At 36.9% G+C, this 20,077-nt stretch overlaps 1 protein-coding gene across 1 annotated transcript; it reads right to left on the bottom strand.

Annotated features, from left to right (window-relative positions):
• Positions 1 to 534: 534 nt before the first annotated feature.
• Positions 535 to 12,811, bottom strand: LOC117991808 (pupal cuticle protein 36-like). The gene is made up of 4 exons (XM_069505481.1): positions 12,758 to 12,811; positions 7,952 to 8,146; positions 4,394 to 4,592; positions 535 to 2,109 (listed from the first exon to the last, which is right to left on the bottom strand). The coding sequence occupies exons 1-4, from the start codon at positions 12,764 to 12,766 to the stop codon at positions 1,997 to 1,999; spliced, it is 516 nt and encodes a 171-aa protein (XP_069361582.1). The 5' UTR covers positions 12,767 to 12,811; the 3' UTR covers positions 535 to 1,996.
• Between the last annotated feature and the right edge of the window lie 7,266 nt (positions 12,812 to 20,077).

Raw genomic sequence — 20,077 nt, 5'->3', positions numbered from 1 at the left:
TATTGTTTGCTTGTTGACTGTTCTTATACCTACAGTAGAAACTCGATTATACGGCCCTCAGTTATACGGATTCGCGATTATCCGGACTACCAACCGAAAATTGTTCAGCCAAGTGCGAGTCAGACTCGCGCACCGAGGGTTCCATACTCGGGTAATTTTTCCGCCATTTTGTACAATAAATCAAAAACTATAATGCATAAAAATAAATAAAAATCTGTTTTAGCATGTGCAGGCAAAGCCATATCATATGAAAATTAAAAATACTATTATAGTGAACTACATAATATGCACAAAACCCGCTTTTCTTCAAACATTCGATTATCCGGATTTTCGATTATCCGAATCCCTAACGAAAACAATTAGTCCGGTTAATCGAGTTTCAACAGTATTTGATTTTGAAAGTAGGTATGTTTATCTATAAATAACAAAAACTATTTTAAGTATAATTTTCAAATACCGGAATTGCATAGAAATTAGATACCTAAATAAAATACAACATCAATATGTATAGAACGTAAAGATAAACACAGAAGTTTGGAAAATTCATTTTTTATTCATAGAATAAATAGTCTATTATTTATGTATCCATTAATTGGACGGGTATAACTACAAAAGTATGGGATTTAGTTTATTATCACATTCACATTTCATACTGAACATACGCTAATTTGTATACATAAAGCCCGATTTACATTAAGATAGTAGGCGAGCTAGTTACGTTGGGTTCCAATACTCACCTTATCTGTAGTCTAATCAATAAGTTACTTAGCAACGTTGTTTTTTGTCAAAACGACTATACAATTATAAAAAAAACAGCATTGCTAAGTAACTTATTGACAGAATAAAGATAGATTGAATATTGAAACCCAACGCAAGAAAGTAGGATCGATAGAGAAAAGAAATAAAGTATAGCCTCATTAAAGAAATACCCCGTGATTAATTGCCAATGTACTTATTAAATTTTTACCTTCTTAACAAACGTGAAGAAAATAACAAATATAAAGTATAAAAGCAAATACAAAACTATTAGAAACACGTATTAACGAAATGAGAATAATTATTAGTACAATTAATAAACAAGAGAATGTTAATTGGAAACATTTCGTTAATACTTGTTTCTTCCTAAAAATCTGAAAGTAAACGATTTCCTAGTTAATTTAAGAAAAGATCTTGCAGTGTCCAATTTTTAAGATTCTACTTCCATTAATTGAGAGATACGAGTATGTTAGAAATAAGAATCTAAGCAAGATAGAGAACAGAATTAACGATATGAAAAACGTTTCTTAGGTCATATTCTAAAGTGTAATTCTTTGCTCGTCAACTTTACCAGTTTTGAGTTTTATTCCAACATTCAACACTGGTAAGTTAGACGTTACAAAAATTAACTCAACAGAGAGACTACTTACTGATGTGGCGGTTGCCAGATTTGCAAGTAGATGGCGATATTCAATCGATAACATTTCATGACGTAGTCCCGAACAAATGTACCGCCGACAGTACTCGCACTAACGGAGTTTTCTGCAATCTGGACTATATATAGAACTTTCAAGACACAACCGTCGACCCAGCGGGCGCCACCGAGCACAACCAACCACTCGGTGGGAGATCTCCCTTTGGTACGGTCGAGCCTGCACATCGCTCCCGTACACTATCAATAACGACGCCTTTGCATTGTTCCAAACTTTACTAACTAATCTCTATAATTAGTTTATTTCTGATATGTGTAGAAAAAATCTCAAAAATGTTTTTGTCTACAGTACGCGGCCAAAAGTGAACATCGGCCTTTAGAATGACATTTCATATTTGTAGAGCGTTGTCTCTGTCACTCATACCCATATGACGCTTTGTCGGTCTTAACGACCGAGACAGTGCTCTACAAATCTGCCGTCTCCTTCTAAAGATCGATGTTCATCACTTTTGGCCGAGTACTGTACTAAGTAGCTCGAGCCATAAATCTGAATGTAAAGTAGGCTTAACTTGTAAACTAAATTATGTTTTAGAATTTGTAGGGTTGACGGAATCCAGCGGACGCTTGCGCACGCGCATAGTTCTGTACGGGAGCGAAGCCTGTGGCAGCACCTCCGCCATATTTGCCAGGGTTGTATGAACCTGAAAATTAAAAAAAAACAATGTAAATTTTCATTTATGAAAACATACTGGCAAGGCTTTCTGGTACAAAGAAACCATTAAGTATATTTAATTATTCGATTTAGAATTTAAATATCATCTTTCTATATATATAAAAATGAATCGCTGAATGTGTTTGCTGATCGCAAATCTCGAGAACAGCTGAACCGATTTCGCTAATTCTTTTTTTATAATATTCCTTGAAGTACGAGGATGGTTCTTACGGAGAGAAAAAATTAAAAAATTCCTGAAAAAGAATCGACTGTTAGTGGTACGAAGTTCGCCGGGGCAGCTAGTTCAGTATAAAAACGATAAACACCAGGAGCATGCCTGACTCAAAATACATGCTCCCTTGCGACTTTGGCCAATTAATTATTATGGACGTGGAATAAGGTTTGTCAATAATCTCATGGGAACTTTTTGATTTTCCTGGACAAAGATCAATCGGTCCATCCCCAGGATGCAAGCTACATATCTCTGTACTAAATTTTGTCAAAATCAGTTAAACAGGTGGGCCGTAAAAAAGCAAGCAGACAGACAGATGGACACACTTTCGCATTCATAGCCACTATTAGTATGGATGGTTCGAGAAACGGCCATTTTCTAAGCAATACTAATTCTTTTGTTGATAATAATAAAGCTAGAAAGATCTAATATTTCGACACATTCACATGATAAAGTATTGTCCAATACAGTAGCTGTCGGTTTCACAGAGTATGATAGATCTTTATCTTTCGCAAAAATATTTCGACAATTATTTAATCAAAATAATTAGAACCTTATTTCAATTCCGATAAGAGTTCATTTCAAGTTTTGGAATTTAATAATAGTAAATCTTCTCAAGTGTTTGCAAGATAGAACAGTCGATAAAAAATCAACTTTATTTTGTTGATCACACAATGCAATTTGGATTGAACTGTGCTGAACTTAAACATTTGTAATGATATGCATATTAGCGAATTTACAATGCAAAGAAGGTCAAACGTATTAGTATTAAAGCTTTTGTAAACTGCACATTAGCTTTCGATAACCTTTTGACCATTTTAGATCTTCAAATGTAATGCTATTTACATTCAAAAGATTTTACTCATCATTTGTAATTATAAAGTCATTGTAAGTATTTTGTAAATTTAGCGATTTAGCGAAAATTTATATTTCTAAACTAGCTGATGCCCGCGACTTCGCACGCGTGGATTTAGGTTTTTGAAAATCCTGTGGAAACTCCCTGGTAGTGATTCCTCTTGAAGTGTTCTGAATACTAATGAAACCTGTATTGCCATTGCATGATGAATATATGAATTCCTTCATATATTTCATTATAGTTTTCTTGCATTCTTGCAAATTATTTCCGAAGACAAATGCTTGTTTCAGCAATTTTGAATGGATTACTGTTTAATAGTAATTGCTTCTCTGGTAATAACAGTAAATTCAGAAAATTGTTCAGACAGTTATATATAACTATTATTCAAAATGTTATATGAAGAATGTGTTGGGGATTGTGATGTTTATTTGAAGTACAGACATATTAATTATCGTTTTTATATGACGCCACGCGACGGTGCTTGAACGTTATATCTTGTCTCATATATTTTGTGTATTATTTAACATAATATTTTGTAGTAGATTGCTTTTAGTGATTATCTTAACGACAGAATACGAGACTTGCTATGTTCAACTGCAAAATTTATTAAATTACTATTGCAATCTTTTAAAGATATCCCTCCAAGTTATGCGCTAAATGTTGGAAATACGTGTGTGAAGATTTATGAATTTTGGAGAATGTGCCGCCTTCTGTACAGGTCGAAATTTCATAACCGGATAAAGGTCATCACTCATCCCATACTATAAGACGTATTGCATTGGCCATAGAGTAACCACGCCAAATACAACGATTGTTTAAGTGCCTACATTTCAAGCGAATAACATATCTGTCCTTATACCATCAGTTGTAGGTACTACAAACATGATCTACACACCATCTATTATAAGTGTTTCAACTTTATTTATTGAAGACTAGCTTATGACCGCGACTTCGTCCGCGTGGACTACACAAATTTCAAATCCCTATTTCACCCCCTTAGCGGGTGAATTTTCAAAAATACTTTCTCGGATGCTTGTGTCATAATAGCTATCTGCATGCCAAATTTCAGCCCGATCCGTCCAGTAGTTTGAACTGTGCGTTGATAGGTCAGTCAGACCTTTTCCTTTCATATTATTTAATTTTAAAGATAAGATAAATCTTCCAGAATTAAAAATTTTAGCTTACCGTCATCAATAATTCCAGCTGCTTCATCACGGGCGTTCTGTTCCAGAGCCTTCAGGATTTCATCGGGAATCGGTGGGGCTGTGGGTATGTGAGCGCCTTGGGGCAGGAATCCTGCTTTGCCACTAGAGTACGAGATAGCGTATACTTGACCATCATCGCCAACGTATTGGTAACCACCCTGGTTTTCGATTCCGTCAGCCTGGAATTGAAATGAAACGAATTTAGTTATTTCATCTAGAACAACGTAAGCTCTGATAGCCTAGTGGTTAGAACGTCCGCCTTATAATCGGAGGTCGGGGGTTCGATCCCGGGCACGCACCTCTAACTTTTCGGAGTGATGTGCGTTTTAAAAAAGAAAAATATCACTCATAGAGGAAAACATCGTGAGGAAACCTGCATGCCTGAGAATTCCCCATAATGGTCTAAAAGGTGTGTGAAGTCTACCAATCCGCACATGGCCAGCGTGGTAGACTATGGCCAAAACCCTTCTCACTCTGAGAGGAGACCCGTTCTCTGTAGTGAGCCAGTGATGGGTTGATCATAAAAATTATGATCTAGAACAACATGCGCCACTTATGATATATCAGGTCTCTACTACCGGTTCGGAAAGCAATTTTACTGAGAAGAGTCGGCAAGAAACTCGGCAGTTGGAATGCTGATTGCAGAGCTGATCGTTTCCATGCAATTTTGTCATTTACAAATCCGTCAATTGTATAACAACCGCGACTAAACAAACTAAGTGTTCTGTAACACAGTGTTTAAATATTTATCTAATGGCAAATCTAAGAACTCTTTGTGAATCATTTTATAATTAACATTTCTTTCTTTAAGTATAGATATCTCATTTTGTATGGAAATACTTAACTAAATATTTAATTTATCTATAATTATTAGTTTAACGCATCATTCGATGGATACGTAAAACTAAATTTACTTTTCTGAATTTCTTTTAGATTTTTATCGCGTTGGAGGAATATTTTATTTAAAGATTTATTCAATAGCATGACCAGTATATTTTAATTTATAAATAAATCAATTTGCATTTAAATTGTTTACTGAGGTTGAGTCCCTTAAATATATTATTCTGTTATTTCATTATTAGTATCTTCTAGATAATAATATATGGTGAAATTCTCATAAAAACATCATTTGAATATGGAAACCTTGAAACTTGTATCATTGATTTGTTGTAATTTGAATTATTTAAAATATGACGAAACGCAGATAGATGAACGCAGTTTCAAAACTCAGTGTCAAAATTACAGATTTAATTACAAAATCTTTTGAGGACGAGTATATAAGATAACTTATTTTTTTTGGCATTAATTAATTTAACCAATCAGGAATATCTCATTATGTAAATATTTATAATTCATTATGTCTGGTAAAGAATTGCGTGGTAAGGTTACGTTAAGCTGCTAGAAATGTTACATGGTGCATATAATTCGTGTACGCTGATGAGTAAGACAATTACAATCACTGACATAGCCCAAACTATTAGCAAGCTGAAGTGGCAGTGGGCAGGTCATGCCTGTCGTAGAGGCGATGGCCGTTGGAGCCGGAAAGTCCTTGAGTGAAGACCGCTTTTAAGCAAGCGTAGTGTGGGACGCCCTCCAGCACGATGGACCGACGATATAAAGAGGCTGGCGGGAAGTGGCTGGATGAGGAAGGCTGAGGACCGGGTGTGGTGGCGCTCTTTAGGGAGGGCCTATGTCCAACAGTGGACGTCCACAGGCTGATGATGATGAGTAAGACAGAAGATACAAATCACACGAGTAGAAAAGAGAGCGCTCTACAAAATATGTGAATCAATATTATCGTATGTGACCCAAGTATCGTACTTTTCAGTCCTTACTTTAAGATGCATGATGCATAAGATGCAATAATATACAATTGCGTTATAATTAAAAATAATGAAAAATAAAGGTATAGCAAACATTTCTGCCCACAGCCAAGTTTTCTCATCGACAACCCAATAATATGCTATGTGAAATACCTAATAGCCAATAAAAATTTAAGTTCGTCCATGTAAGTCATTAGGTGTAATTTAAAACGAATTTCCTCAGACAAGCTTGCCATATAGAACTTAGCAGATTGATCCATGAAGACGTTACAATAAATCTAAAAACCGGCCAAGTGCGAGTCAGGGTCGCGCAACGAGGGTTCCGTACTACAGTCGTATTTTTTCGACATTTTGCACGATAATTCAAAAACTATGATGCATAAAAATAAATAAAAATTTGTTTTAGAATGCACAAGTGAATCTCTTTCATATGATACCCCACTTGATATAGTTATCTTACTTCGAAAATTGAAAATACTAATTATTAGTTCATGACCACAATTTAATTTTTTTTTTGTGTGATATCTGCTTATATCTGCTATAAGAACTACTTACCTGCCAAATTTCATGATTCTAAGTCAACGGGAAGCAAGTACCCTGAAGGTTTCTTGACAGACCGACAGAAAGACAGACAACAAAGTGATTCTATAAGGGTTCCGTTTTTCTTTTTGAGGTACGGAACCCTAAAAATGTTAAGGCAACGGTGACCTTTTGTGCAATCCTGGCCAATGCCCTTTTGGAGATTGTATCTAGTGTGAGACTTGGGTTCGGCTACGTTACATATAATATACTAGCAGACCCGCCCCGGCTTCGCTCGGGTGGAATTCAGAAAATCAAGGTGGGGGATGAATTTCCAAAAATCCTGGAACACGTATTTCTTCATTAGTGACCGAAAACCCAAATACCAATTTTCATGCAAATAATTTGAAAAATGACAGACTTTCATACAAACTTTTCCTAAAATCCCCTATTTAACCCACTTAGGGGTGGAATTTCGAAAAATCCTTTCTTAGTGGATACCTACTCTTTACAAAGAACACACCCTCAAAAATTCATGTCTCTAGGACCAGTGGTTTAGGCTGTGCGTTGATATATATGTCAGTCAGTCAGTCAGGACTTTGAATTTTATATATATAGATGGAGGTTATAGGAGTCAGAGTGCAAATATCTAGTACCTATAAGTAACGTTTATATGGGCACAGAAATGTCAGGTGTAGTCATACAATTTATTTTTACCTTGAGCATTTGAGGCTACATCAATAATAATTATTATTTTCCTCGATAGTGATCAATTTACTAATTGGACATGTTTCATTCATTTTTTAAATTCTAACTTTTTAAGTAAAAACAAATGACTATACTTGAGAGAGAAAATCGCCAATAGTTAGTCGTTTTCTCGCCCGACGGCGCGCGGCGGTCGGACCACTGCCTAAAGTGTAAGAACCATAACTTTTAATTTTTTAATTTTTTTTAATAGAGATAGCGAGCAGGCGGGTCACCTGATGTTAAGTGATTACCGCCGCCAATGAACATTTGCAGCACCAGAGGAACCGCCGATGCGTTGCCGGCCTTTTAGGAATATGTTGGTCCGCCCCTTGAATAACCCCATGTTGTAATCTAGTGGGAACACCACCGATGGGAGTTGGTTCCACAGTTTGCATGTGCGTGGAAAGAAGGATCTGGCACAGCGGACGGTCGACTAAAACTATACATACCTCCTGGCCTTGCTCTTCAGCCTTGATGCCATTTTCTGTTTCGTAGTTGTATCTGTAGGAGTCCTCTTTGACGTCCGAGTTGTAGGCGAGGATTCGCGCGGTCCTCTCCAAGGAGGCCTGCGGTCTGTTGGACTGTTCGCTGTAGGGCGTGTACGCTGCCGCGGCGAGGCCGAAGAGGGCGGTGGCTACGATGAACTGGAAATATTGAGAAAATATACATTAGTAATAAGCGCACAAACGTGTCTATCCTTTCGCAACTCGGGATCACTGCTCGACTCTCCTCCATATGTTACCAACGATTACTCTCATATTTCGGCCACATCATACGGCGGGGGGACGACAGCTTAGAAAAGCTCATAGTGACGGGCAACACTGAGGGCAAAAGACCGAGAGGCCGCTCACCAACTAGGTGGTCCGACCAGCTAAAGGAGTCCAGCAGGTGTGGATTTCATCACATTGTAAAAATAGCCACCGACAGAAGCCGATGGAAACAGATAAGCCATTCGAGGGCAGTTTGCCAGGACCACGAACTTCAGCAATGAAGGAACGACCGGAGAGAGAGAGAAATGGAGCTATTAATCCATAATCCTATTCCTAATTCTAATCCTAATCAGTACCCATCAGTACCCATATATTATTACTAGCTTATGCTCGCGACTTCGTCCGCGTGGACTACACAAATTTTAAACCCCTATTTTACCCCCTTAGGGGTCGAATTTTCAAAAATCCTTTCTTAGCGGATGCCTACGTCATAATAGCTATCTGCATGCAAAATTTCAGCCCGATCCGTCCAGTAGTTTGAGCTGTGCGTTGATAGATCAGTCAGTCAGTCAGTCAGTCAGTCAGTCAGTCAGTCAGTCAGTCACCTTTTCCTTTTATATATTTAGAAGATAAATGCGAAAGTGTGTTTGTTTGTTGGTTTGTTGGTTTGTTGGTTTGTCCTTCAATCACGTCGCAACGGAGCAACCTATGGACGTGATTTTTTGCATGGGCGTAGTTAAATACCTGGAGACTGACATAGGCTACTTTTTATCCCGGAAAATCAAAGAGTTCCCACGGGATTTTTAAAAACCTTAATCCTCGCGGACGAAGTCGCGGCATCAGCTATTAATATTATACATAAATGTGAAAGTGTGGATGTTTGGATATTTGTTACTCAATCACGCAAAAACTACTTTACGGATTTGGCTGAAATTTGGAATGGAGATAGGTTATACCCTGGATTAACGCATAGGCTACTTTTATCCCGGAAAATCAAAGAGTTCCCATGGGATTTTTAAAAACCTAATTCCACACGGACGAAGTCGCGGGCATCAGCTAGTAAAATTATAAATGCGAAATGGTGTCCGCGATTGAATAGCATTTCAATCGCGGGTGAAATGTCTCGTAAATATTTTTTTAGCACTCAGACTCCATGGCAAACGGAACAAAAATGTAGGTAACTCTCAATCAGAGAGGCATACCTACTTGCGCCGCTTGCCGTTTTCAGCCTTTTCTGCGGTTTTAATAAAATTGATAATCGTAAACATTTAATAATCGTTATTTAAAATTTGTTTGGAATTAATGATTCGTAAATTCAACAATGATAAACGCAGAAATATCACGATTTCTGTTACTGTTCCCACAATTAATCATCCTTCAAGCATATTTTGTATGTAAAAACAACGCAACATAGTCATTGTCTTAACTTTACCATCACTTACGACCGTGAACAAAGAATATCACATAAATCACATTTGAACACACTTGATATTAACTCTTTTGTACAAGGAAAAAAGGCATATAGTCGCGTGGATAAATTTTAATATTATGGTAATAGGAAATGCATAAGTTTCAAGTTCGACACAGGTTAAGCAATGGGCAGATGGGCGTATTCAAAATCTCATTAAAGTATTTTAGTGTTTACGTGTTTGTTGCTTAACCGTGATAAAGTAAAGGTAAGTAAAGTTTATGTTAATACCAATATAGATAGCTGTATCATTTTTAAATTTACATTTGACTAGCTTATGCTCGCGACTCGCGACAACACGAATTTCATACCCCTATTTCACCCCTTTAGGGGTTGAATTTTCAAAAATCCTTTCTTAACGGATGCCTACGTCATAATAGCTATCTGCATGGCAAATTTCAGCTCGATCCGTCCAGTAGTTTGAGCCGTGCGTTGAACGATCAGTCAGTCAGTCAGTCACCCTTTCATTTTATATATTTAGATCATTTTATTTATATTATGGATGCTCAACGTTTCCTGGACGGAGCACAAGGCGAATGTCTTGATTTTAAATACATTGAAAATCATGTTGCGGCTATCCAACATCTATTCTGTCTGCGGCGGATGCTCGAATACTTCGTTCATATTGCTAGGAAAAACACGAATAGCATAGAGAAACTGCTGATCCTGGCAAGATCGGAGGGAAGAGACCCAGCGGACGAAGCCCGAGACGTTGGTCCGACCTGATACGAGAAGCGGTCGACACACGCTTCTGCAATGCCTTCCGTACGGCCTCCAACAGGGAAAAAACCGGCCAAGTGCGAGTCAGGCTCGCGCAATGAGGGTTCCGTACTACAGTCGTATTTTTTCGACATTTTGCACGATAATTCAAAAACTATGATGCATAAAATAAATAAAAATCTGTTTTAGAATGTACAGGTGAAGACCTTTCATATGATACCCCACTTGATATAGTCACTCACTTCGAAAGTTGAAAATACTAATTATTAGTTCATGACCACAATTTAATTTTTTTTGTGTGATCTAACCCTAAATTCGCGGTTTTCAGATTTTTCCCCAAATGTCAGCTATAAGATCTACCAACCTGCCAAATTTCATGATTCTAGGTCAACGGGAAGTACTTACCCTGTAGGTTTCTTGACAGACAGACAACAAAGTGATCCTATAAGGGTTCCGTTTTTCCTTTTGAGGTACGGAACCCAAAAAATGGCGCAACATCGTGAAGAAGGTGATATCTCGAGGGAGCCACGATCCTCAAAACTTAGGGACCGACGCGAGAAGAAGAAGAAGAATGGATTATGGATCTTTTTCAATGTTAAAGTAGTAGCGAAAAAAATAGTATTAAGTAGAGCACGTGCTAGATTTTCAATTGTACAATATCGATTTCTAGACAAACATAGTCATACGTAAACCGCAAAATGTTAAGTAATGGTTAAGTAATATACTTATTTCATTAAAAAAACTAACATTGGCAATAGCAACGTGAATAAAAGTCACAGACTTTTTAAAACTTAAGTCTATTAATAAATCACATAAAGATCTAACTTTAGATAAAGAATTATTAATAGAATTTTAGATGAAAATCAAGCATTTATATATAATTAAGAAATACATAACTAGATGATGCCCTCGTGATCACCTGCGTGGATTTAGATTTTTGAAAAATCCTGTGGGAAATCTGATTTTTAGGGACAAAAAGTAGCCAGTTGTTAGCATAGTTTGTCAAAATGGGCCTTTTAAAATCCCATGGGTTTCTAGGATAAAAAATGAGAACTTTTTGATTTTTCGGAATAAAAGGTAGTACGTGCGTCTCCGGGATACAAGCCATTTTTGTACCAAAATTTGTCAAAGTGGGCCTTTTAAAATCCCATGGGTTTCAAGGATAAATAGGTAGGCACTTTTTGTTTTTCCAGAATAAAAGTAGCATTACGTCACCGGGATGAAGCTATCTCTGTACCAAATTTTGTCAAAAACTGTCGAAGGGAATAGATCTTTTAATTTTTCGCGACAAAAAATACCCTATGTCCTTCTCCGGGATGCAAGCTATATCTGTACCAAAATTCGTCAAAATGTGATGGACTACGAAAAGGTAACAGACAAACACACTTTTGCATTTTATAATATTAGTATGTATTAATAAATTAAGTAATGAGTATAATAAGCTCTTCATTAAAATCACTTCACTGCCACAACACTTGATGTGACGACTTCTGATTGTAATACCGATATCGATAGTGCCGCGCCGTTTGACATTTTAATCGATTATCCACTTTGATCGATGTATCGTTAATGCACTGAGATATACCTCACAAGAAGCACATTAACATGAAGTTTTTTTTTTTTTTAATTCTTTATTTAGCCAAATAATAATTATACAATTTTACGCTTGACATCCTAAAACTCAGTTGAGTTTGTATGGATGTTGCACATTCCTCTTATAAAACTAAACTAAACTAGATAATAACTAAGTACAAATCAAAATTTAATTTTGTAATAAACTAATTAAGAAAAGATGTATGTTTTATTGTTTTAAAATTTGTTTGTTGTTTCAATTTACAAATATAGATTCTACTAAAAAGATCCGGCAAGATACTCAGCAGTCGATCTTTTCAAATCTATTAAGAAAAGTAAATTAATAAAAATCTTTCACTAATGACTAATCCGTTCTTCCATTATCTACTAATATTATAAATGTCAAAGTATGTCTATCTGCAGGCCTCTTACCTTTTTACTATCCACACACTTAACTGATTTTGATAAAATTTAATTATCCTGGTACGTTTTAATCCCGGAAAATCAAAGATTTCTCACGATATTTTGAAAAAATTAAATTTTATTATTAAAGTAAAATTGATAAAACAAAAAGAAAAAGAAAGAAATTAGCTAAGTTTATTGTTGAAATCAAAAAAAACTAAATTTCAAGTTCGAAATTCAAAAAACAACTAGATTTAATGAAAACACTTCACAGACACAAAACGTTTGATAACTTAATCCGATCGCAAAAGGCCGCGGTGGTTTGACATTTCAATCGATTAATTTGATCGATGTATCGTTATTATAATCGATGTATAACTCACCAGCTGCATATTGCAATGTGTTAGATCAGGTCGGAGGTGAGCTCACAAGTGATGCTACGACATCGGTACTCACATTTATATATACGCATCGTGTAGGTTACAAAATTCATTCCACATTATAATGAAACCACTTTTCCCAATAAATAACTGAACTTTAGACACTTTTTTTGCGTAAGTTTTTTTTAGTGTGTGGGATAAGGATAGGCAAAGGTCTATTTTGAAAAATTCAATCGGAAGCTTTAATGAAAAAAAACTTTGACGACTTTTTTGAAGCAGATGTGTGCATTCACAGACCTTGTTATCAAGGTCCTGAAATGCATTTCTGGTTGAAAAAAAATTCGAAAATTATCTTTAAAGAATTTTGCTACCGAGCTTTTTTACCTCTAAGTACCAGAAACTTGGTTTAAAAAAGTTCTTCATTCGATTTCAGGACAGAAAAAGGAAATCAGCGTTACATTTAAATGCCTACTCATAATTAAAAGAGCCTCAATAGCTCAACCGGTATAGGAGTGGACTGAAAACCGAAAGGTCGACGGTTCAAACCCCGCCCGTTGCACTATTGTCGTACCTATTCCTTAATTGGAGAGGAAAGGAGAATATTAGTCATTTAACATGGCTAATATACTTTTTAAAAAAAATGTAGATAATTTATAACACTTTTCTTTTATAGCCTAATAACTTTTGAGGTTTTTAAAATGATCTGTTTATTATTTTCAATCCATATATTATGTAATTTCGCTCAGGCAGTTATGGAGAGGGCTATGTTAGGAGTTTCTCTGAAGGTTAAGATGCAAAATGAAGAGATTCGTAGGAGAACCAAGGTAATTGACCTTATTGCCAGTTTAAGCTGCAGTCGTAGGAACGATGGACCTTAGAACCGGAAGATTTTATAGTGGAGACTGTGAACTAGTAAGCGGTGCGGTGCTGAAGCAAGATGGACCGACGATATAAAGAGGCTGGTAGGAAGTGGCTCGATGAGGAAGACTGAGAACATGGTGTGGTGGCGCTCTTTGAGAAAGGTCTATATTCAGCACTGAACATCCGCAGGCTGAAATGATATTGAAGGTAATATGAAAGAGCAACCGCCGAGTTTCTTGCTGTTTCTTCTCGGTAGGAACGGCATTCTGAACCACTGGTAAAGTAAATTAAACTTGTTAACGATTCAAAAGCACTTGTAATAAGTCTACTTGAAAAAATATATTCTATTCTATTCTATAATTTTTATAGAAAATGTGAAAACTATTTTCCAAGAATACAAAATCAGCAAGTATTTTTATTATCTACGTTTACGGGTTTACCTAATAACATTAAATGATTTATTTACTACTAGATGTTACCCGCGACTTCATCCGCGTAGATTTAGGTTTTTAAAATCCCATGGGAACTATGGGATTTTCCGGGATAAAAAGTCTTCCCCGGGATGCAAGCTAGCTCTGTACCAAATTTCGTCCAAATCGGTTGAACGGATGGGCCGTGAAAAGCTAGCAGACAGACAGACAGACACTCTTTCGCATTTATAATTTTTTATGGACTAGATGTTACCAGCGACTTCTTCCGCATAGATTTCGGTTTTTCAGAAAATCCCGTAGGAATTGTTTGATTTTCCGGGATAGAAACTAAAAAGTAGCCAATATCCAGCTCTATGGGATGCAAACTATTTATGTGCCAAATAGATGGTGCTTGCGAATTCATTCAAGCGGGTTTAGGTTTTTCAAAAATCTCGTGGGAACTCTTTGATTTTCCGGAATCAAAAGTAGCCTATGTCCTCCCCGGGTTGCAAATTATCTCTGTATCAAACGTAAAAAAATCGTCAAAAAATCATTTAAATGCATGAGCCGTAAAAAGCTAGATGGCAGACCGACATAGAGACAGACACACTTTCGAATTCAAATAATAATATTAGTATAGATATAGATTTTTTTATATGTATTTTATCATCTTATTTATTCTTTTTACCAATTTCCTATTTATCATTCTAGAAGTTGCCATACCTATTTCGTCGGAAAATATGAAAAACTATTTTCTGAAAGTTCAAGGTCACGTACGGCATGGGAGTCAGAATGTCAAGGTCGTGTCGATTGTGGCCTGAGAACAATAGCACTCTTACATCACACTGATGCTATCTCGTGAGCATTTACCATATAATGGGTTAACAGATTCACATATAGACATGTCAACGCCTTTTTTATTAATGTTTTCGCATTACTACCACAATAATTTAGAATATTGCGGTGAGTTTTTATATGGGTCCAGTAATTTATATAAGAAGTTTACACACACACATATATTATTAGTGTGATTCCGAGAAACCTCTCCCTTTTTTTATCGCTGGGAAATGCGATTACGCATCTTCCCCCTGGAAGCCAGCCAGGCAGCCAACTGGAAGGAAGTTATGTGGGACTCGCCGGCCGACTGAGACCCTCCCGGGGACTCAACGGGCGACAACGCGGTCCCGCGCACGTCGCCCGCGTCCCATCCTTCGCCTCGTCCACTGTGCCCTCTGCTAGTCAGACTGACACGCGGAGAAACCTTCCCCCTGCCAGGTCATTAGCCAACAATATCCCCGAAGAGAAATTATTAGCCATGTTACCGGGGTGCAACGGCCTGAAAACTGCTCTTCCCCTCGGACGTATCCAAAAGGGACCAGCAGCATCCAGGCACACTGGAAAGTTACCTGTCTGGCACCCCCTGGCTGGCACCCCCTGGCTGGCACCCCGAGAAACCCATCCCTACTAGAACCTAATTAATGGGTCACGACTAGAAGTGCCAAATACAGGTTCATTTGTATATCACAATATTATCACGTGTTACAGACAAATATTTAATAATTACTAACGTTACATTATTTTGTTTCAAAAAAAATATTGCTTGAACCGTGAGGCGCAAGCAGAAAAATGGGTGAAATCAAAAAGAGTTATTAATTACTACCTATTTTGAATATCATTTGACTTTGACTTTGACTTTGATATAGAGATTAGATAAGTTTTAAAAGATAAATAAGAACATTCTAGTGTTCGTAATTCTACATCTAATTAGCATGTTGAAATTCAGGTGCTGGGAAACTTTCAGTTCGTTTTAAAATTAGTTTCGTTGTTAACAATGCCACTTATGCAGACGATTCAACTGCAGTTTTACTCATTTCAAAAGAAATACTGCGTTCAAGTGCCTTCACAAATTTATACTTCTAACTAGCTTATGCTCGCGACTTCGTCCGCGTGGACTACAAAATTTCAAAACCCTATTTCAGCCCCTTAGGAGTTGAATTTTCAAAAATCCTTTTGTTAGCGGATGCCTACGTCATAATAGCTATCTGCATGCCAAATTTCAGCCCGATCCGTCCAGTAGTTTGAGCTGTGCGTTGATAGATCAGTCAGTCAGTCAGTCATTCAGTCAGTCAGTCAGTCAGTCACCTTTTTCTTTTATATATATAGATATACTAACAAATAAAATTGAAGTGTCTGTCTCTAATTTCGAAATAACTACCTCACATTAAGCTCGTATCGTATGGTTATTTGAACTGTACCATAACTGAATCACACGTTTTTAAATTTTTTGTCTGACTGTCTGTCTGTTTGAACGGGCTAATCTTCGGAACGGCTGAACCTTTTTTGACGGGACTTTCACAGGCAAGTAGAAGTGTGAAGCCGAAAGTAACAGAAGCTTATAGTTTAGTTCATAAATAAATAAATAACACTGTTTGAGTGTGTAGTTTCCATGGTTGGCAATGATTTACACAAATTGTTTTAATACAAGTGTTTGAAACATGTTTAAAATTAAAAAATAGTTTTAAACATACTGTTTCTGAACTTGTTTTAAACAATAAATGTTTTTTAACTGTTGTTTTTCAACCCTGGTAGTTTCCGAAATTATATATGTAACTTCCACGCTTCTATGAAAATACGATACCCTCGTTTTCGATTTTCAAGCTCATAATTAACAAGCTTTATTATTATAATATAACTTGATTAACTAAAGTACCTACTTGCTACGATGTTTAAAAAATAATAAAATAAAATAATTGCTGTCGTAAAATAATAAAAAAAAACCAATTGAGTTTTTCTTAAATTCACATTAAAATATAACTTTCAACCGACTCAGGATCTAATCAGGTATTTTACCACACAAAATACAAAGCTTTTTTTATTAATAATAATTAATTCATAGTCAAATCATTAAAAAATAGATATAACAACCATGTAGTTTTCCAGGATTACCATAATATTATAATAAATAAGAAAAATCGGCCAAGTGCGAGTTGGACTCACACACAAAGGGTCCCGTACCATCGTACAAGAAATAAAACTTTTTATTTATTTTCATAAGCTAGTGCTTATTCCCGCGACTTAAACCTCAAATTTCAAACCCCCATTTTATCCCCATAGAGTTTGATTTTTTTTTAATCCTTTTTTAGCGGATGTCTATGTCATAATAGCATGCCAAATCTCAAACCGATCCGTCCAGTAGTTTGAGCTGTGCGTTGATAGAGCAGTCTGTAAGTCAGTCAGTCAGTCAGCTTTTCATTTTATATTTAGACTAGCTTAAATTCTCCACTTCTTCCACGTGGACTACACAAACTTCAAACCCCTATTTCACTTCCTTAGGGATTGAATTTTCAAAAATTATTTCTTACCGGATGCCTACATCATAATAACTATCTGCATGCCAATTTCAGCCTGATTCGTCCAGTAGTTTGAGCCGTGCGTTATAATAGATCAGTCAGTCAGTCAGTCACCTTTTCTATTTATATCCTACTAGCTGATGCCCGCGACTTCGTACGCGTGAATTTAGGTTTTTAAATCCCTATGGAAACTCTTAAAATTTTGGGATAAAAAGTAGCCCATGTCCTTCTCCGGGTTGCAAGCTACCTCCGTAGGTACTAAATTTCGTCAAAATCGGTTGAACGGTTGAGCCGTGAAAAGCTAGCAGACAGACAGACAGACACACTTTCACATTTATAACATTAGTATGGATTTAGATTATCATAACGGCTATAATTATTGTTTTTTTTTTTTTTAATATTACAATAAAACTTAAAGCTAGCCTTATCTAATTACTATATAAATCATGACCGCGTGGAATGGTGCCAAGAATACTGGCTGCATTTCCGCGCTGAACAGCCAGGCTGATCCGTTGCGCAAAAAATGAGCCAGCCCTTCTGGTGATGTTGTTATAGCAGCAGCATGCATACATAGGTATAGGGCGTTTGTGCACTCATCCGTGATTTTATAGATCCGTCAAAAATACGAACCGAATGTACGTATTTGAATTACGACCACTTCGAAGAATCACGGATACGAACCGAATACGGATGAGTGCACAAACATTTTTAACTCTCTCCCAATACGGACACCGAATACGGATCACGAATACATCGGCGGGATACAGCCCGCTGACAGACAGACTGATGGACGGATAGACGGAAGGACGTACGGACGGACAGCGGAGGCTTGGCAATAGGATCCCGTTGGCATCCTTCGGATGCAGATCCCTAAAAAAAAAAATATTCATATATTCTAAAAATTTCATAACATTTTTGATTAATTGCTTCTATCATTTAATATTTTTTGTTAATTTAATCATGATAGTATCTTTATTTTTTGTTTAGTAACATTATAATAATATTTTAATTAATTAACTTTATACGCCTTGTACAACAAAACACTGGCTAAGTCCACAATGCTATTTCTTTCTCACTGCTCCCCTTAGAAATTAATAGCATAAAAAAGAGACAAATCTGAAAACCCGGAATTTGGCCAAGTGCGAGTCAGGCTCGCGCACCAATAAGTAGTTCCGTAGTACAGTCGTATTTTTTCAGCATTTTGCATGATAAATCAAAAACTATGTTTCATAAAAATAAATAATGCGCGAGTCTGACTCGCACTTGGCCCGTTTTTAAATTAGGCACCACTCAATATTATAAATCAATATCTAGTTTCCTATACTTAATACGAAAACTTAGAACTGTATTTGACCGCAAGAGGTCAAACGGTGTTGCGAAACTCTGACAGCGCCTTGGGAACACCAATTTGTGTCAAACTAGCAGGCCTATAATGGTTGACTAAGGCCTATAATGGTTGACTTGTGTTACCGGCTAGGTAGGCCCGATGAAATGCTCGTTTCATTTGATATCGTCTGTCTAACTACTACTGCGCTTTCCGGTGCGAGGTCGCCATAAAATTGAACACAGGTACCAGAGGACAAAAATAAAAAGAGTCATTCAACCCAAAAGCACATCTCCCTTTTTGGAGAAGTTCAACAAAGCTTCCTTCATCGCCTTTACTTCGCGCTAAATTACGGATGCAGTGACTGATCATGCCTACGTCTTAGGGCTTAAGCACACATTAAATGTGCCCACGCACCTGAGCTGCGCTGCACTGCACACAGCGCAGCGACGCAGCGCGTCGCTTCAGTGAAACACACGTATCGTGTTAAGTATTTAAAATACAGGCATGATAGCTTGGCTTGGCTTCACTCTAACACAGTACGCTTAGTATAAGACTAGCTTATGCTCGCGACTTCGTCCGCGTGGACTACAAAAATTTTAAATCCCTATTTCACCCGCTTAGGGGTTGAATTTTCAAAAATCCTTTCTTAGCGGATGCCTACGTCATAATAGCTATCTGCATGCCAAATTTCAGCCCGATCCGTCCAGTAGTTTGAGCTGTGCGTTGATAGATCAGTCAGTCAGTCAGTCAGTCAGTCACCTTTTCCTTTTATATATTTAGATTTTACGTGTCGCTAACGTTGATAGTATTTGAGAATCGAAACACAATAACGTCAAAGTAAAATGGATCGTAAGTTCCATGAATTAAAGTCAAAAATTCAAGACCACTGATTTTAATTTCGCAACGTTTCCACTTGGAGCGTTGGCTGTAGATATGTAGACGAAGTTGAGCTTCAAAACAGGGCTGATTAGAGTCCAGTTTAGTATAACGTTGAAGTGTTTCGATACTCTAATACTATCAACGTTAGTGAGACATAAAATCTCGTACTAAGCATACTGAACGCGCGTGTTAAAAACCTTCTCACTACTATGACCCGTGCTGTTCCCGTCTCCGTCGCGCGTTGTGTGTTGCAGGCCTTAACTCCACAGTCTCTACCTACGTGTAGAGATGGTCTCAAAGGTCACATTCCTTGTTCACCAGCGATGCGCCTTCAATGAATTTTTATAGCACGTTTTATAGGAAATTAAATTTTACAGTTATTACCTTTGTGTAAAGTTTAACCGAGCCTACAAAAGCGTCTATAATATTTCTTCTGGTGTTGCACATTGTTCATACTACGTACGTTCATGGTATTGTCTGTTAAACAAGCTAAACT

Source organism: Maniola hyperantus, chromosome 20, assembly GCF_902806685.2.
Source record: "Maniola hyperantus chromosome 20, iAphHyp1.2, whole genome shotgun sequence".
Taxonomy (NCBI): domain Eukaryota; kingdom Metazoa; phylum Arthropoda; class Insecta; order Lepidoptera; family Nymphalidae; genus Maniola; species Maniola hyperantus.
This window is presented reverse-complemented; position numbering and strand designations above follow the sequence as displayed.

Coding starts and splice junctions, on each gene's coding strand:
- LOC117991808 (XM_069505481.1), bottom strand. Junction 4,593..7,951: donor CTGAAGAGCAAGGCCAGGAG/GTATGTATAGTT, acceptor TTTCAATTCCAG/GCTGACGGAATCGAAAACCA. Junction 2,110..4,393: donor AGCTGGAATTATTGATGACG/GTAAGCTAAAAT, acceptor TTTAATTTTCAG/GTTCATACAACCCTGGCAAA.